This window comes from Lampetra planeri, unplaced genomic scaffold (assembly GCF_965212315.1).
Source record: "Lampetra planeri unplaced genomic scaffold, kcLamPlan1.2.h2 scaffold_115, whole genome shotgun sequence".
NCBI lineage: Eukaryota > Metazoa > Chordata > Hyperoartia > Petromyzontiformes > Petromyzontidae > Lampetra > Lampetra planeri.
Window position 1 is genome coordinate 203,947 of NW_027613862.1, and position 27,837 is coordinate 231,783.

At 55.7% G+C, this 27,837-nt stretch overlaps 1 protein-coding gene across 1 annotated transcript; it reads right to left on the reverse strand.

The window, feature by feature from the left end:
* Window positions 1–8,390: 8,390 nt before the first annotated feature.
* Window positions 8,391–27,239, reverse strand: LOC144738752 (uncharacterized). The gene is made up of 4 exons (XM_078621741.1): window positions 27,117–27,239; window positions 18,489–18,599; window positions 11,243–11,445; window positions 8,391–10,537 (listed from the first exon to the last, which is right to left on the reverse strand). Exons 2-4 carry the CDS (start codon window positions 18,594–18,596, stop codon window positions 9,826–9,828), a joined length of 1,023 nt encoding a protein of 340 aa, XP_078477867.1. The 5' UTR covers window positions 18,597–18,599; window positions 27,117–27,239; the 3' UTR covers window positions 8,391–9,825.
* Between the last annotated feature and the right edge of the window lie 598 nt (window positions 27,240–27,837).

The window sequence follows — 27,837 nt, forward strand, 5'->3', positions numbered from 1 at the left end:
GTCGGTGCAGAGGGGTCGGTGTAGAGGGGTCGGTGCAGAGGGGTCGGTGTAGAGGGGTCGGTGCAGAGGGGTCGGTGCAGAGGGGTCATTGGAGAGGGGTCGGTGTAGAGGGGTCGGTGCAGAGGGGTCGGTGCAGAGGGGTCGGTGCAGAGGGGTCGGTGTAGAGAGGTCATTGGAGAGGGGTTGGTGTAGAGGGGTCAATGGAGAGGGGTCGGTGTAGAGGGGTCGGTGCAGAGGGGTCGGTGTAAAGGGGTCGGTGTAGAGGGGTCGGTGCAGAGGGGTCGGTGTAGAGGGGTCGGTGCAGAGGGGTCAATGGAGAGGGGTCGGTGTAGAGGGGTCGGTGTAGAGGGGTCAGTGTAGAGGGGTCAATGGAGAGGGGTCGGTGTAGAGGGGTCGGTGCAGAGGGATTGGTGTAAAGGGGTCGGTGTGGAGGGGTTGGTGTAGAGGGGTCAGTGTAGAGGGGTCAATGGAGAGGGGTCGGTGTAGAGGGGTCAGTGTAGAGGGGTCAATGGAGAGGGGTCGGTGTAGAGGGGTCGGTGTAGAGGGGTCAGTGTAGAGGGGTCAATGGAGAGGGGTCGGTGTAGAGGGGTCGGTGCAGAGGGGTCGGTGTAGAGGGGTCGGTGTGGAGGGGTTGGTGTAGAGGGGTCAGTGTAGAGGGGTCAATGGAGAGGGGTCGGTGTAGAGGGGTCAGTGTAGAGGGGTCAATGGAGAGGGGTCAATGGAGAGGGGTCGGTGTAGAGGGGTCGGTGTAGAGGGGTCAGTGTAGAGGGGTCAATGGAGAGGGGTCGGTGTAGAGGGGTTGGTGCAGAGGGGTCGGTGCAGAGGGGTCGGTGCAGAGGGACCGAATCTTTCTCAAGACTCGTACAGAGACGTCGCTAAACGCACGAAGGGAGAGAGAGGAATGTGTCAGTGGAATGGCGAAGTTGCAGGGTAGGGGGAATGACGCTGCGAAGATTTTGGGGGAATAAAAAACTGGAGCTTAACACGTACACGCCTCGCTCTGTCTGTATGACTGCCTGCCTGTCTGTCTGTATGCCTGTATGTCTGTCTGTATGCCTGTATGTCTGTCTGTCTGTATGCCTGTATGTCTGTCTGGAGTGTCTGGAGTGTCTGCCTGTCTGTCTGTATATCTGCCTGTCTGTATATCTGTCTGTCTGTCTGTCTGCCTGTCTGTCTGTCTGCCTGTCTGTATGTCTGCCTGTCTGTCTATATGCCTGTCTGTATGCATGTCTGTCTGTATGCCTGTCTGCCTGTCTGTATGTCTGTCTGTCTGTATGCCTGTCTGCCTGTCTGTATGCCTGCATGCCTGCCTGTCTGCCTGTCTGTCTGTCTGCCTGCCTGTCTGTCTGCATGCCTATCTGTATGCCTGTCTGCCTGTCTGCCTGCCTGTATGTATGTTGTGTGAATTCCAGCGGAGTTTGCATCTTGTGCTTTCTCAAACACTCAGACAGAGCGTGCTCTCACAAAGTCACTATCACCTCCTGTCTGATGATGTGCGGCGATGACGACGACGACGATGACGATGATGCTACTACGTGTGGTGTCGACCTACGTAATGTGCACGTAGAACTCCTCTCGCATCGCACGTATCGACAACCGCGCTAGTCGGCGGTGCGGGGTAAGAACAGCAAACTAAAACACAAAACAGAAGTTCCAAAGAAACGAGTGTGAGTCAATCTAGACGATTGTACACTGTGTAACAGTTTTTTTTAGTTCCTGGGTAGTAAGTGTTATTTCCTAATTGCTTATGCCTCAAAAGTAGAAAAAATTTCTATTATTATTCCCCACAAACTTTGCTTTTGTGACCAGGACAGTGACATCATCTTCTTGGTTCTTTCGGTAAAGTCACGTAGAATGGAAATAATAAAATAATAAAAATAAAACATAACAAAATCATTCTCACGACAGTGATAGTTTGAAATTTACCTATTTTCCAGAACATCCCGGATAGATTCAGTGCCGAGTAAACTTGGGAGAAACTTCTAGAACATTCTAGAACTTTCCAGTAATATAAATAGTAGCATAAATACAGGGGCCTTAAGCCCACCAGTTCAGTTTAGTTCCAGCTGCATAAGTGTTTTTCTTAGATGGCATCAAGAGGCTGCAAGCATCCGGCAGACCAGAGGTCGCAACCGGGTACCCGATACCCGTACCCTACCCGATACCCGGGTACCCGTTTGCGACCCTGGTGCGGCCGGGTACGGGTAGACCGTGAGTCACTGGTGAGTCACCGTTTGTCACTCATTTCCCAACGTCTTGTCTCTTCTCACAATTCAAGTTCCTAGAATCAACCCACCCGCGCCTGCAACATGGCTTCATCCCAGAGGTCGCAATCAGGTACCCGATACCCGTACCCGGCCCGGCCCGGCCGGGTACGGGTAGGGTACGGCCGGGTACGGGTACCCGTTTGAGACCCTGGTGCGGCCGGGTACGGGTAAGGAATCAAAACCCGTTTGCGACCTCTGCGGCAGACGCATGTTGCTATGTCTGTGGCCAATTCATCAAGCCAAGAGCGAAAAAGTACTCTGTGGAAGCATCTGCTAAGATGTGTGAGGCCTACAAGGCATATTTCTGCATGCCTGTTGGTGATCAGGACAAACCCTGGGCACCGCATTTCACCTGTGAGCAATGCAAAAAAAAAAACAGTGTCTTCGTCGGACCACAGATAAAGAAGATGCTGGAGTGAAATTCACTTCCCAAGAAGCTCACTAGTAAGGAGAAAGCGGCTTGGGACAGCTTTGTCGCAGTGGTTCGTGGCTTCCTGGGCAATCACAAGGTCCAAAACTATGTGTTCACTATCTTCTTGGTTCTTTCGGTAAAGTCACGTAGAAGGGAAGTAATAAAATAATAAAACATAATAAAATAATTCTCACGACGTTTCGGCCAGAGTCTGACTCTGTCTCCCCGACAGACCTGGTCTTCACCTGAGGACGGCTGCTTGCGTTGTGGCCGAAATGTCGTGAGAATTATTTTATTATGTTTTATTTGTATTATTTCCATTCTACGTGACTTTACCGAAAGAACCAAGAAAATGAATCCCTGCAGTCACGAAAGAAGCTTTAAATCGAAAAATAAAACATCTGGATTTTTTCTTTTTCATTAGGACGCTGTCTTTCCGACAGACCTGTTCTTCACCTGAGGACGGCTGCTTGCGTTGTGGCCGAAACGTCGTGAGAATTATTTTATTATGTTTAATTTGTATTATAATAAAAATTAAACATAATAAAATAATTCTCACGACGTTTCGGCCACAACACAAGCAGCCGTCCTCTTCCCTTCTACGTGACTTTACCGAAAGAACCAAGAAGATGAATCCCTGCAGTCACGAAAGAAGCTTTAAATCGAAATGTGGAGCTAGTTGAGACTCTGGTGAAGAACTACTGCACAATGGGCTGTGGGATGTCCCTAAAACTCCATATCCTAGATGCTCATCTTGATAAATTCAAAGAGAACATGGGAGCTCACTCGGAGGAGCAAGGCGAGCGCTTCCAGCAGGATGTACTGGACTTGGAACGCCGCTACCAAGGACAGCAGAACGAGAACATGATGGGAGACTCCATTTGGGGGCTGATTCGTGAAAGTGATTTACAGTATAGTCGTAAATCTCGAAAAACTACTAACTTATAAATCTTTTGTCGTCATGTTTCTATTACTTTAGTATAAATACATGTTAATTTTGATTCATAGGTTGTTTTTTCCTGACTTTATGTGAACGAAAAGACCCAAATTCGCACGTTTTCTCGTTGAAAACAGGTACATTTCTAAATATCACTGTCCTGGTCACAAAAGCAAAGTTTGTGGAGAATAATAACCATTTTCTATACTCTTTAGCCATAAGCAATTACAAAATAACACTTACTACCCGATAACAAAAACTGCGTTACAGTGTTATCAAAGTGCCTAGCTCCCCCACTGGCTTCCCAACATCGGAAATAAAGTAAGAGAGCGTTCCAGACGGCCAAGCCGCGTGGCTGCGAGGATGATGAGCGGAGTTCGTGTGATGGCGGTGGCTTCTAGCTCGCTGACGAGAAGCCTTCTGCAACATTCACCCGAGACGCCGTCGCCCCAGCCACCGCGTCGCGTGTAAAGCCGGCAGTCTTTTATCAGGCGAGTGAACGGGACACCCGATATGGCCGCGTGAACCGGACAGCTGTTGCTGCTGCTGATGATGCAGTAGCAGCCACTTAATGTACAATCAGCTGCTGCTTGCTGCTGCTAATCCTGCCACAGCTTGTGGTTGTGATGCAAGACACTGCTGCTGCTACTGCTGCTACAGCTTGAGGTTGTGATGCAAGACGCAACTGCTGCTACTGCTGCTACAGCTGTGGTTGTGATGCAAGACGCTGCTGCTGCTAATCCTGCTACAGCTTGAGGTTGTGATGCAAGACGCTGCTGCTGCTGCTGCTGCTACAGCTTGTGGCTGTGATGCAAGACGCTGCTGCTGCTACTGCTGCTACAGCTTGTGGCTGTGATGCAAGACGCTGCTGCTGCTACTGCTGCTGCTACAGCTTGAGGTTGTGATGCAAGACGCTGCTGCTGCTGCTGTTACAGCTTGAGGTTGTGATGCAAGACGCTGCTGCTGCTACAGCTTGTGGTTGTGATGCAAGACGCTGCTGCTGCTGCTACTGCTGCCCCAGCTTGTGGCTGTGATGCAAGCCACTGCTGCTGCTGCTGCTGCTACAGCTTGAGGTTGTGATGCAAGCCACTGCTGCTGCTGCTGCTGCTACAGCTTGTGGCTGTGATGCAAGACACTGCTGCTGCTGCTGCTACAGCTTGTGGTTGTGATCCAAGACACTGCTGCTGCTACTGCTGCTACAGCTTGTGGTTGTGATGCAAGACGCTGCTGCTGCTGTGACTACAGGGCCTCACTGACTCTCCAAGCCCTCGGCTAAGCGGTCGGCCCTTGGCGGAGACGGTCGGTGAGCGTCACGCCGCATTTGGCCGCTCGCCGGCGAAAATGTCTTTAAAAGCCGGCACACGACGGATTGAGAAACTTAATCGCTGCGTGGAATGGATTGACACGAAGACAAAGATCCCCCGCCGTGTAGCACTGAAACAGACTGTTGGGGCAAGTGCTGTTAGCGAGCACCTATGAGGAATGGCGCTGCTCAAGAGGGGGTGGGTGGCCAACACCACGCCCGGCCGCCTTTGTCTCCCCAGTGGTGATGTTTACCACACACCGGGTACTCATTTGAGGCCGAGTCGACCTAGGGGAGGGTCAGGACCGATTGAGATAATTGTCGGCCGGTGTTGGCCGTGAGCGGGCATCAAACTCTAGTCGCCGGGTTCGTAGCGCAGCGTAGCGCTAACCGCTGCACCACCGCTCCCCACTGGATTGACAGACACACCCACATACCCACCCACCCACACACACCGCAGACACATACCCAACCACCCAACCACCCACACACCCAACCACCCACACACCCAACCATCCACACACCCAACCACCCACACACCCACACATCCACCCACCGCACCCACACATCCACACACCGCAGACACCCAAACAACCCACCCACCCACCGCACCCACACACCTACCCAAACAACCCACCCACCCACACACCGCACCCACACACCCACCGCACCCACCCACACCCACACACCCAACCACCCACACACCCAACCACCCACACACCCAACCACCCACACAGCCAACCACCCACACACCCAACCACCCACACACCCAACCACCCACACACCCAACCACCCACACACCCACACATCCACCCACCGCACCCACACACCCACACATCCACACACCGCAGACACCCAAACAACCCACCCACCCACCGCACCCACACACCCACCCAAACAACCCACCCACCCACACACCGCACCCACACACCCACCGCACCCACCCACACCCACCCACACCCACCCACACCCACCCACACCCACACACCGCAGACACCGACCCACCCACCCACCCAAACAACCCACCCACCCACACACCCACCGCACCCACACACCCACACACCAAACCACACACCCACCCACACACACCCACGCACCCACCCACGCACGCACCCACCCAACCACACACCCACCCACCCACCCACCCACACACCCACCCACCGCACCCACCGCACCCACCGCACCGCAGACCCCCCCCCCCCCCGCAACTAAAAGGACGGGTTTGCGTAAATCTCGTGAGCAAGGTAACGGCAAAAAAAAACAATTACGTTAAAATAACACGACATCATCATTAACTTCTCTGTTTGTTTCAGAGACCACAAAAAAAAAACACGTCGAAACGTCGCCGAAAGAAACTATCGGGGCGCCAAGCCCCCACTCTCCTCCGTTCTCAGCGAGAGAATTACGCGCGAGAGTGTCACACCTCACGGGGCGAGGACAGGAGGAGGAGGAGGAGGCCCTTCGCCTGATGCAAGTGCTCTTCGTTTTGTACCGCCAGTGGTGGCCAGAGGCTCGCCCGAGCCCGGTGACGCGGCGAGCATTTTCAAAACACCGAGAATCGCCCCCCCCCCCACCACTCCCCCACCGCTCCCCAAAAAAATATAAATCGTCGTTACGAACGTTCCCAACTTTCCCATCGACCGATCGATCGGAGCGGGAAGCCCGTCAACTTGCGTCAGCTCGTCAATGCAAGGGAGTTTTCCCAAAGGGTTTGGCCGAGTGTCTCTCTCTCTCTCGCTCTCTCTCTCGCTCCGCTCTCGGCTCGCAATCTCGCTCCTCCTTGCGATCATCTCTCTTCGGCGAGCTCCCAAGTTTTCGTCGCGCGTCCGTTAATCCTCCGCTCCTTGCGTTTCAATCCCTTCGCGACGGCTGACGATGGCCGATAAGCGTTCTGCGGCAGCGTCGTCATCATCGGCATCGGCGGCATCAGCGACGGTGGCCGTGTTGCACCGTGGCTCCTAACACAGCGAGTTCCACGTTTTTCGTCGCGCCTCCGTTAATCCTCCGCTCCTTGCGTTTTAATCTCCTCGCGATGGCTGACGATGGCCGATAAGCGTTCGTCGGCAGCGTCGTCATTGGCAGCATCATCATCGATATCATCGATATCGTCATCATCATCGGCAGCATCATCATCGGCAGCAGCGTCATCAGCAGCATCGTCATCAGCATCGGCAGCATTATCGGCAGCATCGCTATCGGTATCATCATCATCGGCAGCATCGTCATCAGCATCAGCATCATCGCCATCGGTATCATCATCACCATCATCGGTGGCAGCATCTTCATCAGCGTCATCAGCATCGGCATCATCATCTGCAGCATCATCATCTGCAGCATCGTCATCAGCATCATCATCATCAGCGTCATCGGCATCATCATCAGCGACGGTGGCTGTGCCGCACTTTGCCTCCCAACTCTGCACCGTGGAGGCAGTGAGGAGGGTGGTGGTGGTGGATCACGCACACGTCAAATCATCCCTCCCCCCCACCCCCCTAACACGCGGGAGCCGAGGTCGCCACACCTCCCGGCTTGGCAGTGGTACGATGGCGGGAGAGGCAAGTGGGGGCCCGACGTCCATCTGTGAAGGGGGATTCATCAGCGTTACGACCCCTCCCCTCGTGCGCGCGGGGGGGGGGGGGCACTGCAGTGTCCTTCCCACGTCTAGAAATGAAACACTCGCGGTACAGGGACGACAGGAGGCACGGCAGAGGTCGCAACCGGGTACCCGATACCCGTACCCTACCCGATACCCGGCTACCCGTACCCGGCCGGGTACGGGTACCCGTTTGCGACCCTGGTGCGGCCGGGTACGGGTAGACCGTGAGTCACTGGTGAGTCACCGTTTGTCACTCATTTCCCAACGTCTCGTCTCTTCTCACAATTCAAGTTCCTAGACTCAACCCACCCGCGCCTGCAACATGGCTTCATCCCAGAGGTCGCAATCGGGTACCCGATACCCGTACCCTACACGATACCCGGCCGGGTACGGGTAGGGTACGTGTACGGCCGGGCACGGGTACGTGTACGGCCGGGTACGAGTACCCGTTTGAGACCCTGGTGCGGCCGGGTACGGGTACGAGGGGTAAGGAATCAAAACCTGTTTGCGACCTCTGGAGCATGGGCAATTGACGGCAGCGCCGGTTCTGGCTGCTGCTCTTGCCGCTTTGACCGGCGCCGCCGCCGCCGCCGCTGCTGCTGCGGCGTCCAATTTTGGCGTCTGACAATGTTGACTCCCCCCTCCATCCCGCGGAGTTCTTGCCGGGGGAGAAAAAAAAAGGGGCGCGCGATAAACGCCGGTTCTTATTTCATCGCCTCGATGCCGGCAAAAAGGGTCCCCCCCCCCCCCCCACGCGCCCTGCGTGTGTAGTTAGTTGCACAGTAACGAGGTTTTAGATTTCAATTTTAATAAGATGGGGGGGGGCGTGACGGTGGCTAGGAAATGTTAACTACCTCGCCGGGTACGCAAGGGGTCCGTGGGTTTGATCCCGACCCTGACGCCTGCTGTGCATTTGGAGTTTGCGTGTCTCTCTCTCTCATCATCATCACGATGGCTAGGAGATGTTAACTACCTCGCCTGATATACAGGAGGTCGTGGCTTTGATCCCGACCCTGACGCCTGCTGCTGTACATTTGGAGTTTGCGTGTCTCTCTCTCTCTCTCCGTGTTGGCGTGGATTTTTCTTCGGGTCCTCCGATCTTTTACCCCCTCTACATTTATAAACTCGCGTTCAGAATATTCGACTGCTGCTATAAATGTCCATGCGGTGATGATGATGATGATAATGATGATGATGATAATGATGATGATAATGATGATGATAATGATGATGATGATAATAATGATGATGATGATAATGATGATCAGCAACTCTGTTATCATTTGTGAGAGCCAGGTCGCTTTTGAAAATTAGTAGGTCAGTTGGGCCTTACCTGGTAAAATGTATTTTTGTTTTGTTTAGTTAGCTGTAGTTCAGTTCATTCATATTATTCTGACGCGGCCGGGTTGCTCGGAGGTCAAGCGACTCAGAGCCGGCAACCCCCGAGGGCCTGGGTTCGAATCCGGGTCACGGGTGCCGAGTTGCGATTAAAAACCCGGTTCCTCAAGCGTCGCGAGCTGATGGTGTCATCTCGGTCGACGTTGACCGAGCGATTAAAAAGACGTGCCGCTAAAATGTTCAGACGTTAGCTCTCTGTGCGACATCCGCTCTGTGCGTGGACCGGAGCGTCACTTGAAGAAGGGAACTCAGGGGGAGCTCTGTAATATCCGCTTCTGCGGGCCGTTTTCCAACGCACTAATCGGCGAGAGAGGTCTGCACTGAGGATAATTGTCGCGACGACGCGACTTCGACAGCGGAGACGGGGGATAGAGTGTGAACGAAAGTTACCGATGTGAAAAAATGAGATAAATTATTTCATGTAATAATTTGCGGTTCAGTGCGTATACCTCTCAATAAAACAATCCATCGACGAAGCTTGTTTAAATGCTCCTGCTATTGAAGCTTCTGTCGCTGATGATGGTGATGATGAAGCTTTCCGCTGCTGCTGATGATGTTGCTGCTGCTGATGATGATGTTGATGAATCTTCTACAGCTGCAACTCGTTATGATTAAGCTTCTGCTGACAATGATGCTTCTTATAATGCTGATGATGCTGGAGATAAAGCTGCTGCTGCTGTTGCTGATGATGCTGCAGGTAAGAAGCTAGATTTTTAACAGCATTACTGAACCTTCTCCAACCATCTCTGTCAATATAAGTTCTTTCAGCTGCTGCTGATAATTAAATCTCCGGCTGTTGCTGCCGATACTACATCTACTACTGCTGCTGCTGCTGCTGCTACTGCAGCCGTAGCTGCTGCTGCTGCTGCTGCTGCTGTAGGTGTAAGCCAGAGCTCGCTTGGTACAGCGTCACTACAAATCTTCTCCCACCATCTCCGCCGCACGCTCATCATCTTCCTGCTGATGCTGCTGGTGTTGTTGAACAACATCATCATGAAGCTGCTGCTGCTGCAGCTGCTGCTGCTGCTGCTGCTGCTGCAGCTGCTGTTGATCATGCTGTTCCTGATCGTTCTGCTGCTGATCATGCTGTTGATAAACAACCTCCTCCTGTTCTTCCTGCTGTTGCTGCTGCTGCTCCTGATGATGCTGCTGCTGCTGATAATGCAACTCCAGCTGCTGCTGCTGTTGCTGCTCCTGGTACTGCTGTTGCTGTAGCTCATACAGTTCGTGCTGCTGCTGCTGCTGCTCATGGGATTGCTGCTGCTGCTGCTGCTGTTGCTGCTGTTGCAGCTGCTGCTGTTGCTGTTGCTGCTGCTGCTGGCGCTGCTGCTGCTGCTGCGGGTAGTAGCTGGAGGCCTGCACGTGACGCAGGGCCTCTTGCACGTGCATGTTGAGCTGCATGAGGTTGGCGCAGGCGAGATGAGCCGGGTCGCCGGGCGACACCGCCGCCGACACCGCCGACACCGCCGAAGACACCGGCGATGACGACACCGGCGATGACGACACCGGTGCCAACGCAAAGGCTCCGGCCTGGCCCAGCGTGGCGTGGCGGAAGCGCATGCCGAGCAGCGTGAGCACCTCGTCGTCGTCCGGAGCGCCGAACACGTCGGCAGGCCACGTGGCCCTGCACACGCGCACAGACACGGGAGGGGGAGATGTGGTGGTGGTGGTGGTGGTTGAAGTAGTTGTGGTGATGATGGAGGAAGTAGTTGTGGTGGTGGTGGTGGTGGAGGTAGTTGTGGTGGCCATGGAGGAGGTAGTTGTGGTGGTAGAGGAGGTGGTGGTGAAGGAGGCAGTTGTGGTGGTGGTGTAGGAGGTGGTGGTGATGGAGGAGGTAGTTGTGGTTGTGATGGAGGAGATAGTTGTGGTGGTGGTGTAGGAGGTGGTGATGGAGGAGGTGGTGCTGGCCGCAGTGGTGGTGGCGCTGGTGGAGGAGGAGGATGCGGAGGTGACGCTGGACAAGGTGGTGGTGCAGCAGGTGGTGGGTGGTGGTGGTTGGTGATGGAGGAGGCGATAGATGTGGAGGAGCTGGAGGATGTGGTGATGGAGGTGGTGGTGGTGGTAGATGTGGAGGTGGTAGATGTGGTGGTTTGTGGTGGTGCTGATGAAGGAGGTGGTGGTGGTGGAAGTGGTGGTGGTGGTGATGAAGGAGGTGGTGGTGGTAGATGTAGATATGGTGGTGGTTCTGATGAAGGTGGTGGTGGTGGTAGATGTGGAGGTGGTGGTGGTGGTTCTGATGAAGGTGGTGGTGGTAGATGTAGACGTGGTGGTGGTTCTGATGAAAGAGGTGCTAGCTGCGGTGCTGGCAGCGGCGCTGGCGGTGAGAAACCTGGAGATCTTGAGCTGCAGGAGGGCCGCGTAGAGCTCGCGGTTGCGCAGAGAGTCGAGCAGCGCCACCACCGCGTCCTCGGGACACAGCACCGGCTGTGCCGCGAGGCGCGCAAGCGTGGCGCCGTCAGCCGCGTCCGCAGCCACCGCGGCGATGCGCAGGCCGCAGTGGAGCTCCGCCAGCTCCGTGGACACGTCCGTGAGCTGGGGGGCGAGGAGGTGGGGGGATGAGATACTCACAGAGACTCATAGAGACTCACAGACTCATAGAGAGACCCACAGGCTCACACAGAGACTCATAGAGACTCACAGACTCATTGAGAGACCCACAGGCTCACACAGAGACTCATAGAGACTCACAGACTCATAGAGAGACCCACAGGCTCACACAGAGACTCATAGAGGCCCACAGACTCACACAGAGACTTACAGACTCATAGAGACCCAGACTCCTACAGAGACTCATTAACTTATAGAGACCCATAGACTCACAGAGACCCATAGACTCACACAGAGACCCACAGACTCATACAGAGACCCATAGAGACTCACAGAGACACACAGAGACTCACAGACTTACAGAGACCCACAGACTCACACAGAGACACACAGAGACTCACAGACACACACAGAGACTCACAGACTCACAGAGACCCACAGACTTACACAGAAACCCACAGACTCACACAGAGACCCACAGACTCACACAGAGACCCACAGACTCACACAAAGACCCACAAACTCACACAGAGACCCACAGACTCACACAGAGACACACATAAACTTACAGACATACACAGAGAGTCACAGACGCATAGAGACCCACAGACTCACACAGAGACCCACAGAGACTCACAGACACACACAGAGACTCACAGACTCATAGAGACCCACAGACTCACACAGAGACACACAGACTCACACAGAGACCCACATACTCACACAGACACACAGTCTCACACAGAGACCCACAGTCTCACACAGAGACCCACAGACTCACACAAAGACCCACAGACTCACACAGAGACCCACAGACTCACACAGAGACACACAGACACTCACAGACACACACAGAGACTCACAGACTCACAGAGACCCACAGTCTCACACAGAGACCCACAGACTCACACAGAGACCCACAGACTCACACAGAGACACACAGAGACTCATAGACTCATAGAGAACCACAGAGTCACACAGAGACCCACAGACTCATACAGACACACAGACTCACACTCTTTGCAACAAGCCCCCGGGGCGATACGAACAAAGCGGCAGGCTCGCTTAATGGAAGGGGCTTGACCAGCTCGTCGCGTGTCACGCGCCCCCCACTACGCTGCCTTGGGAGACTCAGCCACATTAACCACAGTCCACTTGGGTGGGGGTGGGTGGGTGGGTGAGTGGGTAGAGGGGTGGGTGAGTGGGTGGGTGAGTGGGTGGGTGAGTGAGTGGGTGGATGGGTGGGGGGTAAGTGGGTAGAGGGGTGAGTGGGTGGGTGGGTGAGTGGGTAGGTGAGTGAGTGGGTGGGGGGTGAGTGAGTGGGTGGGTGGGTGAGTGGGTGGGTGAGTGAGTGGGTGAGTGGGTGAGTGGGTGGGTGGGTGAGTGAGTGGGTGAGTGAGTGGGTGGGTGAGTGAGTGAGCGGGTGAGTGAGTGGGTGGGTGAGTGAGTGGGTGGGTGAGTGGGTGGGGGGTGAGTGGGTGGGTGAGTGGGTGAGTGGGTGGGTGGGTGAGTGGGTGGGTGGGGGGTGAGTGGGTGGGTGAGTGGGTGGTTGAGTGAGTGGGTGAGTGGGTAGGTGGGTGGGTGGGTGAGTGGGTGGGTGAGTGGGTGAGTGGGTGGGTAGGGGGGTGGGTGAGTGAGTGGGTGGGTGGGTGAGTGGGTGGGTGGGTGAGTGAGTGAGTGGGTGAGTGAGTGAGTGAGTGGGTGAGTGAGTGGGTGAGTGAGTGAGTGGGTGGGTGAGTGGGTGGGTGAGTGGGTGAGTGGATGAGTGAGTGAGTGGGTGGGGGGTAAGTCTGCGGGTTTAAAGGGATGACGCATGCACAGGACAGCCCCGAGGCCACCCGGCTTGAGAATAAACCGCCGTGTCACACGCACAATGGAGCTCTCTCCTCCCTTGATTCCTTGAGATCCCCCCCCGGGGCTGCCACTTACTGCCTTACGCTCCCCCCCCATCCCATCTCCCCCGTACCAAACAAACCCTCCCCCATCCGGTCCTCCCTGTCCCGTACCGTCTCTTTCCTCTCTCTAGGGGCATCCTGCCACTGGGGGCGCCCCTAGGCTAGACGACGCAGCCGCAGCAACATCGCCACTTTACCGGCAGACTGACGCACAGGGACAGCTGCCAACGGGGGAGCCCCTAGGCTAGACGACGCAGCAGCGGCAACATCGCCACCCTACCGGCAGACTGACGCACAGGGACAGCTGCCACCGGGGGCACCCCTAGGCTAGACGACGCAGCATCAGCAACATCGCCACCCTACCGGCAGACTGACGCACAGGGACAGCTGCCACCGGGGGCACCCCTAGGCTAGACGACGCAGCCGCGGCAACATCGCCACCCTGCCGGCAGACTGACGCACAGGGACAGCTGCCACCGGGGGAGCCCCTAGGCTAGACGACGCAGCCGCAGCAACATCGCCACCCTACCGGCAGACTGACGCACAGGGACAGCTGCCACCGGGGGCACCCCTAGGCTAGACGACGCAGCAGCAGCAACATCGCCACCCTACCGGCAGACTGACGCACAGGGACAGCTGCCACCGGGGGAGCCCCTAGGCTAGACGACACAGCAGCGGCAACATCGCCACCCTGCTGGCAGACTGACGCACAGGGACAGCTGCCAACGGGGGAGCCCCTAGGCTAGACGACGCAGCCGCAGCAACATCGCCACCCTACCGGCAGACTGACGCACAGGGACAGCTGCCACCGGGGGCACCCCTAGGCTAGACGACGCAGCCGCAGCAACATCGCCACCCTACCGGCAGACTGACGCACAGGGACAGCTGCCACCGGGGGCACCCCTAGGCTAGACGACGCAGCCGCAGCAACATCGCCACCCTACCGGCAGACTGACGCACAGGGACAGCTGCCACCGGGGGCACCCCTAGGCTAGACGACGCAGCCGCAGCAACATCGCCACCCTACCGGCAGACTGACGCACAGGGACAGCTGCCACCGGGGGCACCCCTAGGCTAGACGACGCAGCAGCGGCAACATCGCCACCCTACCGGCAGACTGACGCACAGGGACAGCTGCCACCGGGGGAGCCCCTAGGCTAGACGACGCAGCAGCGGCAACATCGCCACCCTACCGGCAGACTGACGCACAGGGACAGCTGCCACCGGGGGCACCCCTAGGCTAGACGACGCAGCAGCAGCAACATCGCCACCCTACCGGCAGACTGACGCACAGGGACAGCTGCCACCGGGGGAGCCCCTAGGCTAGACGACACAGCAGCGGCAACATCGCCACCCTGCTGGCAGACTGACGCACAGGGACAGCTGCCAACGGGGGAGCCCCTAGGCTAGACGACGCAGCCGCAGCAACATCGCCACCCTACCGGCAGACTGACGCACAGGGACAGCTGCCACCGGGGGCACCCCTAGGCTAGACGACGCAGCCGCAGCAACATCGCCACCCTACCGGCAGACTGACGCACAGGGACAGCTGCCACCGGGGGAGCCCCTAGGCTAGACGACGCAGCAGCGGCAACATCGCCACCCTACCGGCAGACTGACGCACAGGGACAGCTGCCAACGGGGGAGCCCCTAGGCTAGACGAGAGAGGGAGTGTGCGGGTGGCGCATGGGACGGTCAGCGCGTGGCACAGACCGCGGAGGAATCGGCGCGTGACGTTCACGGTGAACGTGGCGGCAGTCGTCACCGGTAGTAGTTACCACGGCAGCCGTTTGTTTTTGGCCTTTTAGTTTGTTGACCTTCCCCCCCACCCCTCTCCACGCCCAGTCCCCGCCGCCACCACCCTCTAGCTAGGTCGCCTTTGTCTTCTTGGTTATTTCGGTAAAGTCACGTAGAAGGGAAGTAATAAAATAATAACAATTTCTCATTTTTATAATTTTTTTTTTTTATTTTATAATGGTGTATTTTTTATTTTTTTATTATTACATGTTTTATTTTTATTATTTCCCTTCTACGTGACTTTACCGAAAGAACCAAGGAGATGAATCCCTGCAGTCACGAAAGAAGCTTTAAATCGAAATTTATGTCGCCTTTGTATGGCGCGAAAGATGTTTCGACACGCGCACGAGCCCACAGTGGCAGCCGTTGTACTCGCACGCAGCTTGTGCGTAAGCGCTAGCGAGCGAGCGAGCGCGTAAGCGCTAGCGAGCGAGCGCGTGCGTAAGCGCTAGCGAGCGCGTGCGTAAGCGCTAGCGAGCGAGCGCGTAAGCGCTAGCGAGCGCGTAAGCGCTAGCGAGCGCGTGCGTAAGCGCTAGCGAGCGAGCGCGTAAGCGCTAGCGAGCGCGTGCGTAAGCGCTAGCGAGCGAGCGCGTAAGCGCTAGCGAGCGCGTGCGTAAGCGCTAGCGAGCGAGCGCGAGCGCGTGCGTAAGCGCTAGCGAGCGAGCGCGGTGCGTAAGCGCTAGCGAGCGAGCGAGCGAGTGCGTAAGCGCTAGCGAGCGCGTGCGTAAGCGCTAGCGAGCGAGCGCGAGCGCGTGCGTAAGCGCTAGCGAGCGAGCGCGTGCGTAAGCGCTAGCGAGCGAGCGAGCGAGGTGCGTAAGCGCTAGCGAGCGCGTGCGTAAGCGCTAGCGAGGCGAGCGCGAGCGCGTGCGTAAGCGCTAGCGAGCGAGCGAGTGCGTAAGCGCTAGCGAGCGAGCGAGCGAGTGCGTAAGCGCTAGCGAGCGAGCGCGAGCGCGTGCGTAAGCGCTAGCGAGCGAGCGCGTGCGTAAGCGCTAGCGAGCGAGCGAGTGCGTAAGCGCTAGCGAGCGAGCGAGCGAGTGCGTAAGCGCTAGCGAGCGAGCGCGAGCGCGTGCGTAAGCGCTAGCGAGCGAGCGCGTGCGTAAGCGCTAGCGAGCGAGCGAGTGCGTAAGCGCTAGCTAGCGAGCGAGCGCGTGCGTAAGCGCTAGCGAGCGAGCGAGCGAGTGCGTAAGCGCTAGCGAGCGAGCGCGAGCGCGTGCGTAAGCGCTAGCGAGCGAGCGCGTGCGTAAGCGCTAGCGAGCGAGCGAGTGCGTAAGCGCTAGCTAGCGAGCGAGCGCGTGCGTAAGCGCTAGCGAGCGAGCGAGCGAGTGCGTAAGCGCTAGCGAGCGAGCGAGCGAGTGCGTAAGCGCTAGCGAGCGAGCGAGCGAGCGAGCGAGTGCGTAAGCGCTAGCGAGCGAGCGAGCGAGTGCGTAAGCGCTAGCGAGCTAGCGAGCGAGCGAGCGAGTGCGTAAGCGCTAGCGAGCGAGCGAGCGAGTGCGTAAGCGCTAGCGAGCTAGCGAGCGAGCGAGCGAGTGCGTAAGCGCTAGCGAGCGAGGCGAGCGAGTGCGTAAGCGCTAGCGAGCTGAGCGAGCGAGCGAGCGAGTGCGTAAGCGCTAGCGAGCGAGCGAGCGAGTGCGTAAGCGCTAGCGAGCGAGCAAGCGAGCGAGTGCGTAAGCGCTAGCGAGCGAGGCGAGGCGAGCGAGCGAGTGCGTAAGCGCTAGCGAGCGAGCGAGCGAGTGCGTAAGCGCTAGCGAGCGAGGCGAGCGAGCGAGTGCGTAAGCGCTAGCGAGCTAGCGAGGCGAGCGAGCGAGTGCGTAAGCGCTAGCGAGCTAGCGAGCGAGCGAGCGAGTGCGGAAGCGCTAGCGAGCGAGCGAGGCGAGCGAGCGAGTGCGTAAGCGCTAGCGAGCTAGCGAGCGAGCGAGCGAGTGCGTAAGCGCTAGCGAGCGAGCGAGCGAGCGAGTGCGTAAGCGCTAGCGAGCGAGCGAGCGAGTGCGTAAGCGCTAGCGAGCTAGCGAGCGAGCGAGTGCGTAAGCGCTAGCGAGCGAGCGAGCGAGGCGAGCGAGTGCGTAAGCGCTAGCGAGCGAGCGAGCGAGTGCGTAAGCACTAGCTAGCGAGCGAGCGAGTGCGGAAGCGCCGTCCGCCTTTTCCTCTGGGAGGGGGGCGGCGGGGGAAATTACGACGCCGAGATCGTGTTGCGCATCTCGGCAGGGGGGCCACCCCCCATGCCCCCCCCCGAAGGAAATGACGCAAGCTAACGAGGTTGCGGCTCCGGCCCTAAACGGGACTGTCCAGGTAATGACATTACGGCCAGGGCGGTCCTGTTTCCCGTCAGCGTTGACTCGACGGGACAGGCGTAGCGGCGGCGGGGATTACAAACAGAAACCGCAAAAAAAAACCCAAGGGGCAGTTGTCTTGGGGCTCGTGCGTTTCGCGGCCCCGTAGAGAGAGTGGTGGAAATTCCACATTCCTACGGGGCGGGTGGGACGAGTCTCTATCCGTAGGTCGAGCCCAGATGGTGGTTCCCGGTCGACCCGCGATAGCGGAGTCGGGCTTGGCGGTTGTGGTGGTGGCGGCGGTCGTGGCCATTGCGGTAGCGGTGGTGGTGTTAGTGGTGGTGGTGGTGGTAGCAGTAATACTGGTGGTGGCAGTGACTGTGACAGCAGTGATTGTGGTGGTGGCGATTGTGGTGGCGGTGATTGTGGTGGCGGTGATGGTGCTTAGTGGCAGTGATCATGGTGGCGATGATTGTAGTGGTGGCGATGATTGTAGTGATGGTGATGGTTGGTGGCAGTGATCGTGGTGGTTGTGATTTTAGTGGGTGGCAGTGATTGTGGTGGTGGTGGTGGCGGTGATTGTGATGGTGGTGGTGATGGTGGTTGGTGGCAGTGATTGTGGTTGGTGGCAGTGATCGTGGTGGTTGTGATTTTAGTGGGTGGCGGTGATTGTGGTGGTGGTGGCGGTGATTGTGATGGTGGTTGGTGGCAGTGATTGTGGTTGGTGGCAGTGATTGTGGTGGCGGTGGTTGTAGTGGTGGCGGTGATTGTGGTGGTGGTGGCCGTGATTGTGACTGTGGCGTTGATGGTGGCAGTGATTGTGATGAGTAGTTGCAGAGATCGTGATGGCAGTGATTGTGGTGATGGTGGCAGCAATTGTGATGGCAGCGATTGCGGTGACGGCGATTGTGATGGTGGTGCTGTCGCGGTGATTGTGACGGCGGTGCTGGCTGCTGCGGTCACTGTGACGATGGTGGTGGTGGTGGCGATGGTGGTGCAGGCGGTGGTGGCGGTGGCGGTGATTGTGGTGGTGGTGCAGGCGGTGCGCGCGCGCGTGGCGACAACTCACCGTGGGGTTGGAGCGTAGCACCTCAAGGCTGCCCGTCAGTTTGGCGTAACACTGAAAAAGCAGCAGAAACTGGAAGTGGAGTTTGTACAGCCTTCGGCACAACTCCATTTGCTGGGGGGAGGGGGCGGGATGGGAGAGGGGCGGGGGTGGGACGGGGGAGAGGAGAGAAGCCGCGTGAGGAACAGCTCCAACGTTGGCGGACGAGAGATTTTATTAAAAACGCGCCCGGTTCACCGCTGACACACGCATCGATGGGCTGGGGGGGGGGGAGGGTTTCTCACAGATTTTTAATTTTTTGCCCGCTGCTATCAAAAGGAAGCATCTGGAAAGGAGTAAAAGCCCAACCACCCCCCCCCCACCCCCTTTTGATCGTTCGCTCCCCAAAAAAGTTGCTACGAAATTTTTTTTTTCTTGGTTCTTTCGGTAAAGTCACGTAGAATGGAAATAATAAAATAATAAAAATGAAACTTAATAAAATAATTAATGTTGTATTTTTCTTATTTTATTATTTCCATTCTATGTGACTTTACCGAAAGAACCAAGAAGATGAATCCCTGCAGTCACGAAAGAAGCTTTAAATCGAAAGACACCGTACTTGTATTTAAGGGCTTGACTCTTGAATTTTGCCTCGCTTGATGCAGTAAATCTGGCTGTGACGGTCCCACCTGATGACGGAGACTTGTGTTGCCTCCGAAACGTCGTGATTTTTATTTTATTTCCATTATTTTTTCTAGTATTTTTAGTATTTATTTTATTTTTTACCTACGTGACTTTACCGACAAAACCTAAGGGTACGACACCGTAGACGACACCGTAGATGACACCCGCCGCATCGCTGCGCACAGCACGTCACCGTCACGCTGTGCACCGTTCGACATCGCCGCCACGCCGTGTACCGCACAATATCGTGGCGCTGTACACAACACCGTGACGCTGTATACCACACAACACCGTGACGCTGTACACAACACCGCCACACTGTATACCACACAACACCGCCACGCTGTATACCGCACAACACCGTGACGCTGTATACCACACAACACCGTCACACTGTACACCACACACCGTCACGCTGTATACCACACATCATCATGCTGTACACAACACCGCCATGCTGTACGCAACACCGTCACGCTGTATACCACACAACACCGTCACACTGTACACCACACACCGTCACGCTGTATACCACACACCGTCACACTGTACACCACACATCGCCACGCTGTATACCACACAACACCGTCACACTGTACACCACACACCGTCACGCTGTATACCACACATCATCATGCTGTACACAACACCGCCATGCTGTACGCAACACCGTCACGCTGTATACCACACAACATCGCCACGCTGTACACCACACACCGTCACGCTGTATACCACACAACACCGTCGTTCCCGCGGCACAAGGCGGTCGTTCACAGAGGGAGACGCTGCGGTAGTTTCCACAGTAGCGGTGGCGATGCTGCTGGTCTAGCCTAGGGGCACCCCCAGCGGCATCTGTCCCAGTGCGGCACAAATGGCTGTCATCCCGGAGCAAGGCGCCGCTGTGTTTGACACCACACGGGCTGCGGTAGTTTCCGCAGTAGGGGGAGTGATGCTGCTGGTCTAGCCTAGGGGCACCCCCAGCGGCAGCTGTCACAGTGCGGCACAAAAGGCTGCCATCACGGGCTGCGGTGGGGTTTCCGCGGTGAAGGGGACGACGATGATGTTGCCACGCCAACCGAGTGACCTGTGATCTCCAAGCGTCGCGGATTTTCTCCACGTCGGGGACGTTTTTGCGCGTTTGTTTTTGGGCCCGATAGAGGCTCCATCGTACGACGGGCATTTTACTTCGGCTACGGGAGGAGGGAAAACCGGAGCACCCGGAGGAAAGCCATGCAGGACAGCGGGAGAACACACAGCCTACACACAGATAGGGAAAGCGGCGGGGGAAGGTTTTGCGGGAGGGCAATTGTGAAAGGAGCGGGAGAGGCACAGTAGAATCATCCGTACTTACTGCTAGCGATTCCAAGTTCTTAGCACGAGCATAAGAAGTAAACAAAAAGGGGGGGTGAGGGGGGGGTGGGGGAAGGAACGGAGAGAGAGGACAGACAGAGAGAGAGAGGATAAGGAATTGAGAGCAGAAAAGAACGAGTGAGTGAGCGAGTGAGTCGGGGCCATTCGGCCAAACATCGGGCAGTGCCGTAACGCGGCGGAAACGGACCGCGATAAATTCGCCGATTACGAGCGGTCGTTAGCAGAGGTCGCAACCGGGTACCCGATACCCGTACCCTACCCGATACCCGGCTACCCGTACCCGGCTGGGTACGGGTACCCGTTTGCGACCCTGGTGCGGCCGGGTACGGGTAGGCCGTGAGTCACTGGTGAGTAACCGTTTGTCACTCATTTCGGGTAGGGTACGGGTAGGATACGGCTACCTGTACCAGGCCGGGTACGGGTAAGGAATCAAAACCCGTTTGCGACCTCTGGTCGTTAGTCAATCAAACAAAAGGGGGGGGGGGGGGTGGCGTGTTTCACACGAGGACGTGCTCACCATGAGGCTCTCCGAAGAATCGACGCGGCGATTAACCCTTCGACAAATCGGTGACCATCTTCTTGGTTCTTTCGGTAAAGTCACGTAGAAGGGAAGTAATAAAATAATAAAAATATAAAACAGCCGTCCTCAGGTGAAGACGGCTGCTTGCGTTGTGGCCGAAACGTCGTGAGAATTGTATTTTATTATGTTGAATTTTTATTATTGTATTATTTCCCTTCTACGTGACTGTACCGAAAGAACCAAGAAGATGAATCCCTGCAGTCACGAAAGCTTTAAATCGAAATTTTATTATGTTTTATTTTAATTATTTTATTACTTCCCTTCTACGTGACTTTACCGAAAGAACCAAGAAGATGAATCCCTGCAGTCACGAAAGAAGCTTTAAATCGAAATTTTAATCGGTGACCCTTGACACGTGCTTGTCGCATCGACCGTGAGCGGAATCCAACGCGATGGGAACACCTCTATCCGGGTTCCGCAAGACCACACAATGGGCTGGGTCACACGCCCCACTTTTGATTATTATTATACGGGCAAAACGCCGATCGGTTAATTTTGCCGGGTGTCCGATTTTACCGCGTGACAGCGCCAAATCCCGGAAAACAGATCGACGGAGGAGCCATTAACGTCATTGAAAGGCAAGACGGGACGGAAACGCTGCGCATTGCAGTGACGCACGCGCGTGCCACTGCGATGCGTGGGTCATGTAAAACACGCGTGCGTCATGTGCGTATAGCCAACGCCAACGCTAACCCGATCCTAAACCTTAACCCAATTCTAAACCTTAACCCAATTCGAAACCCTAACCCGATTCTAAACCTTATCCCGATCCTAAACCCGAACCCAATTCGAAACCTTAACCCAATTCTAAACTTTAACCCGATCCTAAACCCTAACTCAATGTTGATAGTGAGCAAACACAAACTCTAACCCAATCCCAAACCTTAACGCAAACACAAACCCCGACACAGTCTTAACCCGAACCCAATACTCACCCCGAACCCAATCCTAACCTTAACTCAACGCTAACCCCGAACCCAATACGAACCATGACCCCAAAGGAAAGTAGAGCTGGTTAAATTTCGATTTAAAGCTTCTTTCGTGACTGCAGGGATTCATCTTCTTGGTTCTTTCGGTAAAGTCACGTAGAAGGGAAATAATAAAATAATAAAATAAAACATAATAAAATACAATTCTCACGACGTTTCGGCCACAACGCAAGCAGCCGTCCTCAGGTGGAGAAGACAAAGTCTGACTGTCTTCTCAACAGACCTGTTCTCCACCTGAGGACGGCTACTTGCGTTGTGGCCGAAACGTCGTGAGAAAAATTTTATTATGTTTTATTTTTATTATTTTATTATTTCCATTCTACGTGACTTTACCGAAAGAACCAAGAAGATGAAAGTAGAGGTACTAAGTCAGTCTCAGACCCGGACTCGAACCCACGCCCTCCCCAGACTACGAGCGAAGCCCCCTAACCACAGAGACAGAGAGAGATGCTACAATATGGTCCCACAACCCGCAACGCTGACCCACCCTGACATCCAGCCAGGGGCTCCCCCACACACCCGACTCTCCAAGCAAACGCGCCGTTTCCTCAACGCGGAATCAAATAAGCGGACCGCAGAGACGACGCAAGCAGGAAAACATTGACAGCTCCCTCACGGAATTCCCCTTTGACCCCGCACGTTGAATGGCACAAAGATGTGAATGATTATCATTTAGTTCGATCGGTGTTTCCGATATTGCAGTCACAATAACAATAATAATAATGTACATACAGTCGGTGTTGCCGCTATGGTAACAATTCTGTATAGACTGCTATGTTAACAACAACAGCAACAATGATGTACATACATGCAGTGTTGCCGCTATCATTCCTACAGCAACAAGGCTATCATGGACGTAGCAAGGCCCCAGGGCTTGAACCCAGCAACTTGGCGGTAGCGCTTCAGTGTCTCCGACACGACCATTGTGAACCTCTTGAGAACGACACACACAAAGCCCCAGGGCTTGAACCCAGGACTTTAGCGGTACTGGTTCAGTGTCTCCGACACGGCGATTGTGAACCCCTTGAGAGAGACAGACAAAGCCCCAGGGCTTGAACCCAGCAACTTAGCGGCAGCGCTTCAGTGTCTCCGACAGGGCGATTTTAAATTCCCCCCCAACCCACCCACCCCCGCCACGGCCAGGTCTCGAACCCAGGTCCCTTTGTATTAACGGTAGGCCGTCAGCTGCTAGCGCGCGTCTCACACACACACACACTCCCCCCCCCCCCCCCACAAAGGGGTTAAACAGCCCGAGACAAATTCTGTCGGCCGTAAATATCCCGGCCGATCGATAAACCCGAAGCTCATCTCTCGGAGTGGTGCGCACCCACCCCCCCACCCACCCACCCACCCACCAACCCACCCCCCCCACCACAATCCCCCCCCTCCCCCCCACCTACGCACCCCCCCACCCACCAACCCCCCCACCCACGCACCCCCCCACCCACCAACCCCCCCCACCCACCACAATTCCCCCCCTCAGCCCCCGCCGCCCCCACCCACCAACCCTCCCCCCCCACCACAATCCCCCCCCCCCCACCACAATGCCCCCCCTCAGCCTCCGCCGCCCCCAGCTGATTAAATGAAAGGCTAATGTAATTTCCCTCCTCCCCCGCGCGCCAGCCGGGCCCCAGAGAAAGCCACGGCACGTTGAGGCCCGTGCCCTAGGAAACCGAGGAGCCGAGTCAGCTCAGCCGATGAAACGTCGCACTCCCCGCGACGCGGGGCAACCCGCTTTGATCGCAGCTCGCGTCTACGCGGGTCTCCGCTGTGAGTCCGTGGGTGTCTCTGTTGTGAGTCTATAGGTCGCTGTTGTGAGTCCGTGGGTCCTCTGTGTGAGTCTATGGGTCTCTGTGCGAGTCTATGGGTCTCTGTGTGAGTCTATGGGTCTGTGTGTGAATCTATGTGAGTCTGTGGGTCTCTATGTGAGTGCGTGGGTCTCTGTGTGAGTCTGTGAGTCTCTATGTGAACCTGTGAGTTTATGTGAGTCTGTAGGTCTCTATGTGAGTCTGTGAGTCTGTGAGTCTCTGTGAGTCTGTGGATCTCTGTGTGAGTCTGTGAGTCTCTATGTGAGCCTGTGAGTCTATGTGAGTCTGTGGATCTCTGTGTGAGTCTGTGGGTCTCTATGTGAGTCTGTGGGTCTCTGTGTGAGTCTGTGAATCTCTATGTGAGTCTGTGAGTCTATATGTTAGTCTGTGGGTCTCTATGTGAGTCTGTGAGTCTATATGTTAGTGTGTGGATCTCTCTGTGAGTCTCTATGTGAGTCTATGGGTCTCTATGCGAGTCTGTGAGTTTCTGTGTGAGTCTGTGGGTCTCTATGCGAGTCTGTGGATCTCTGTGTGAGTCTGTGGATCTCTATGTGAGTCTGTGGATCTCTGTGTGAGTCTGTGGGTCTCTATGTGGATCTCTGCGTGAGTCTGCGGGTCTCTGTGTGGATCTCTGTGTGAGTCTGTGGGTCTCCATGTGGATCTCTGTGTGAGTCTGTGGGTCTCTATGTGGATCTCTGTGTGAGTCTGTGGGTCTCTATGTGGATCTCTGCGTGAGTCTGCGGGTCTCTGTGTGGGTCTATGAGACCGAGGTGTAATCGCCGTGGTTGGGGACAAAACCCGGATTGGAACCCAGAGCGGCACCAGCTCAGCGTCTCTGACACGGCCATGAAGAACCACCCACGATTATCTCCATGATTATCATAATTTATGCATATATTACATACTTTAGCATAATTTCCGCGATCTACGCATTTTTCCAATCTTCATTTAATTTTTATTATTTTTATCAAAATTTCATAACCCGACAAATACAACAGACGCCCGGCCAATTTAGATGATTAATGTTTCACAGATCGTCCTCCGCTCTCTTGAGTAGGGGGCGGCACTCATCCGCCCATCGGGGGCACGGAGCCAGCGTTGTAAATTCCACGTTACTATGGCGGGGGTCCCGGTCTCTCCACGGATCAATCGCCGTTGAATGGTTCCCCAGGGAGGGCGATGACCCTGACCTGGATTTGAACTTATGACCCCCGACGATGATTTGGCCGCGGCGGCGATGACGACTTTACCAAGCGACGATTGGTCGTTTGCGGGCGTCAGCTGATAAATTACTCACCAGGGGCGTTCGTAATGCCCATAGACTAACACTACACATAGACTCAACACTACACATAGACTCAACACTACCCATAGACTCAGCACTGCACTATAGACTCAACACTGTCCATAGACTCAACACCGCCCCTGTACATGAAGCAGTCCTCTCCTTAACCTCCTTCCTGTCCCCCTCTCAAAGCCTCACCTCTTCCCCACCATCGCCCATTCCCTTCCGATTTCCCTCCCCTCGCCCCCTCCACTCCTTGCCATCCCTCCCTCACTGCCCTTCCGCGTGACCCGGCCACTCATTCCTGTGCCCTTGCACAGGGCTTGAACCCAGCAACTTAGCGGTAGCGCTTCAGTGTCTTCGACACGACCATTGTGAACCCCTTGAGAGAGACACACACAAAGCCCCAGGGCTTGAACCCAGCACCTTAGCGGTACTGGTTCAGTGTCTCCGACACGACCATTGTGAACCCCTTGAGAGACACACACAAAGCCCCAGGGCTTGAACCCAGCAACTTAGCGGTACCGGTTCAGTGTCTCCGACACGGCCATTGTGAACCCCTTGAGAGACACACACAAAGTCCCAGGGATTGAACCCAGCAACTTAGCGGTACCGGTTCAGTGTCTCCGACACGACCATTGTGAACCTCTTGAGAGACACACACAAAGCCCCAGGGCTTGAACCCAGCAACTTGCCGGTACCGGTTCAGTGTCTCCGACACGACCATTGTGAACCCCTTGAGAGACACACACAAAGCCCCAGGGCTTGAACCCAGCAACTTGCCGGTACCGGTTCAGTGTCTCCGACACGACCATTGTGAACCCCTTGAGAGACACACACAAAGCCCCAGGGCTTGAACCCAGCACCTTAGCGGTACCGGTTCAGTGTCTCCGACACGACCATTGTGAACCCCTTGAGAGACACACACAAAGCCCCAGGGCTTGAACCCAGCAACTTAGCGGTAGCGCTTCAGGGTCTCCGACACGACCATTGTGAACCCCTTGAGAGACACACACAAAGCCCCAGGGCTTGAACCCAGCAACTTAGCGGTACCGGTTCAGTATCTCCGACACGACCATTGTGAACCCCTTGAGAGAGACACACACAAAGTCCCAGGGATTGAACCCAGCAACTTAGCGGTACCGGTTCAGTGTCTCCGACACGACCATTGTGAACCTCTTGAGAGACACACACAAAGCCCCAGGGCTTGAACCCAGCAACTTGCCGGTACCGGTTCAGTGTCTCCGACACGACCATTGTGAACCCCTTGAGAGACACACACAAAGCCCCAGGGCTTGAACCCAGCAACTTGCCGGTACCGGTTCAGTGTCTCCGACACGACCATTGTGAACCCCTTGAGAGACACACACAAAGCCCCAGGGCTTGAACCCAGCACCTTAGCGGTACCGGTTCAGTGTCTCCGACACGACCATTGTGAACCCCTTGAGAGACACACACAAAGCCCCAGGGCTTGAACCCAGCAACTTAGCGGTAGCGCTTCAGTGTCTCCGACACGACCATTGTGAACCCCTTGAGAGACACACACAAAGCCCCAGGGCTTGAACCCAGCAACTTAGCGGTACCGGTTCAGTATCTCCGACACGACCATTGTGAACCCCTTGAGAGAGACACACACAAAGCCCCAGGGCTTGAACCCAGCAACTTAGCGGTAGCGCTTCAGTGTCTCCGACACGACCATTGTGAACCCCTTGAGAGAGACACACACAAAGCCCCAGGACTTGAACCCAGCAACTTAGCGGTAGCGCTTCAGTGTCTCCGACACGACCATTGTGAACCCCTTGAGAGAGACACACAAAGCCCCAGGGCTTGAACCCAGCAACTTTCCCCGCGCTGCCACATAAATCATTCCGCTTGTGTCCACCGCCGTTCACAACTGCCGCTGCAGGAGCAGCCTTCCAGCCGTCTCGATTGTACCTTTTCCTTGCAGCCGATTGGCTGGCTCGTTATCACACCGCCCGCCGTCTCCTCCGATTGGCCGCAAGCCACGAAGGTTCTCTTGCAGTCGTTGAGCCACTGAGACGGGGTGAGCGGGGGGAGGGGGTGGGGTGGGCGGCAAAGAAGAAACAGTGGCCGTGTGAGAAATCAACGTAGTTCACAGGTGGAGGAAGAGGGGCATCATCGGTGCGTGGCCGATGTTGAGATGCGTCACGGACTTCTGGGTCGGACCGACACGGGTGTGCGCGTGTGTATGTTGAGCTTCTTTCGCGGCCGTGCGTAGCTGTTTTTTCAGTTTTCAGTTTCATTTATTTCAGTTTCAATCATTTGGTGTAGCCCTGTGAGCCATTCGGCTCTTGAATCGGATGCAAAAAAGAAAAACATTACCAGAAAACATCTTAAAGTGACTGAGTGCAAACAGAAAATTCCAGGAAAAAACAGCAAAATCTTCCAGAAAAAGCGCCGTACACCAACGCTGTGTGCAAAAATCCCAGTGGGATGCAAGTCAAACAACAACAACAACCACAAGACAACTTTGATTAAGGCCATCAGTCTAACTCCGTACTACAACAAACAAACATGGCCACACCAAAAAACGTTTTCGAAATCACCAAAATAAAGCCATTAAAGCAATGTCACAGTGATCATAGGAACTGTGACCGAAATTTTTCACAATAAATGGGGAGACAAAGGTGGCCGG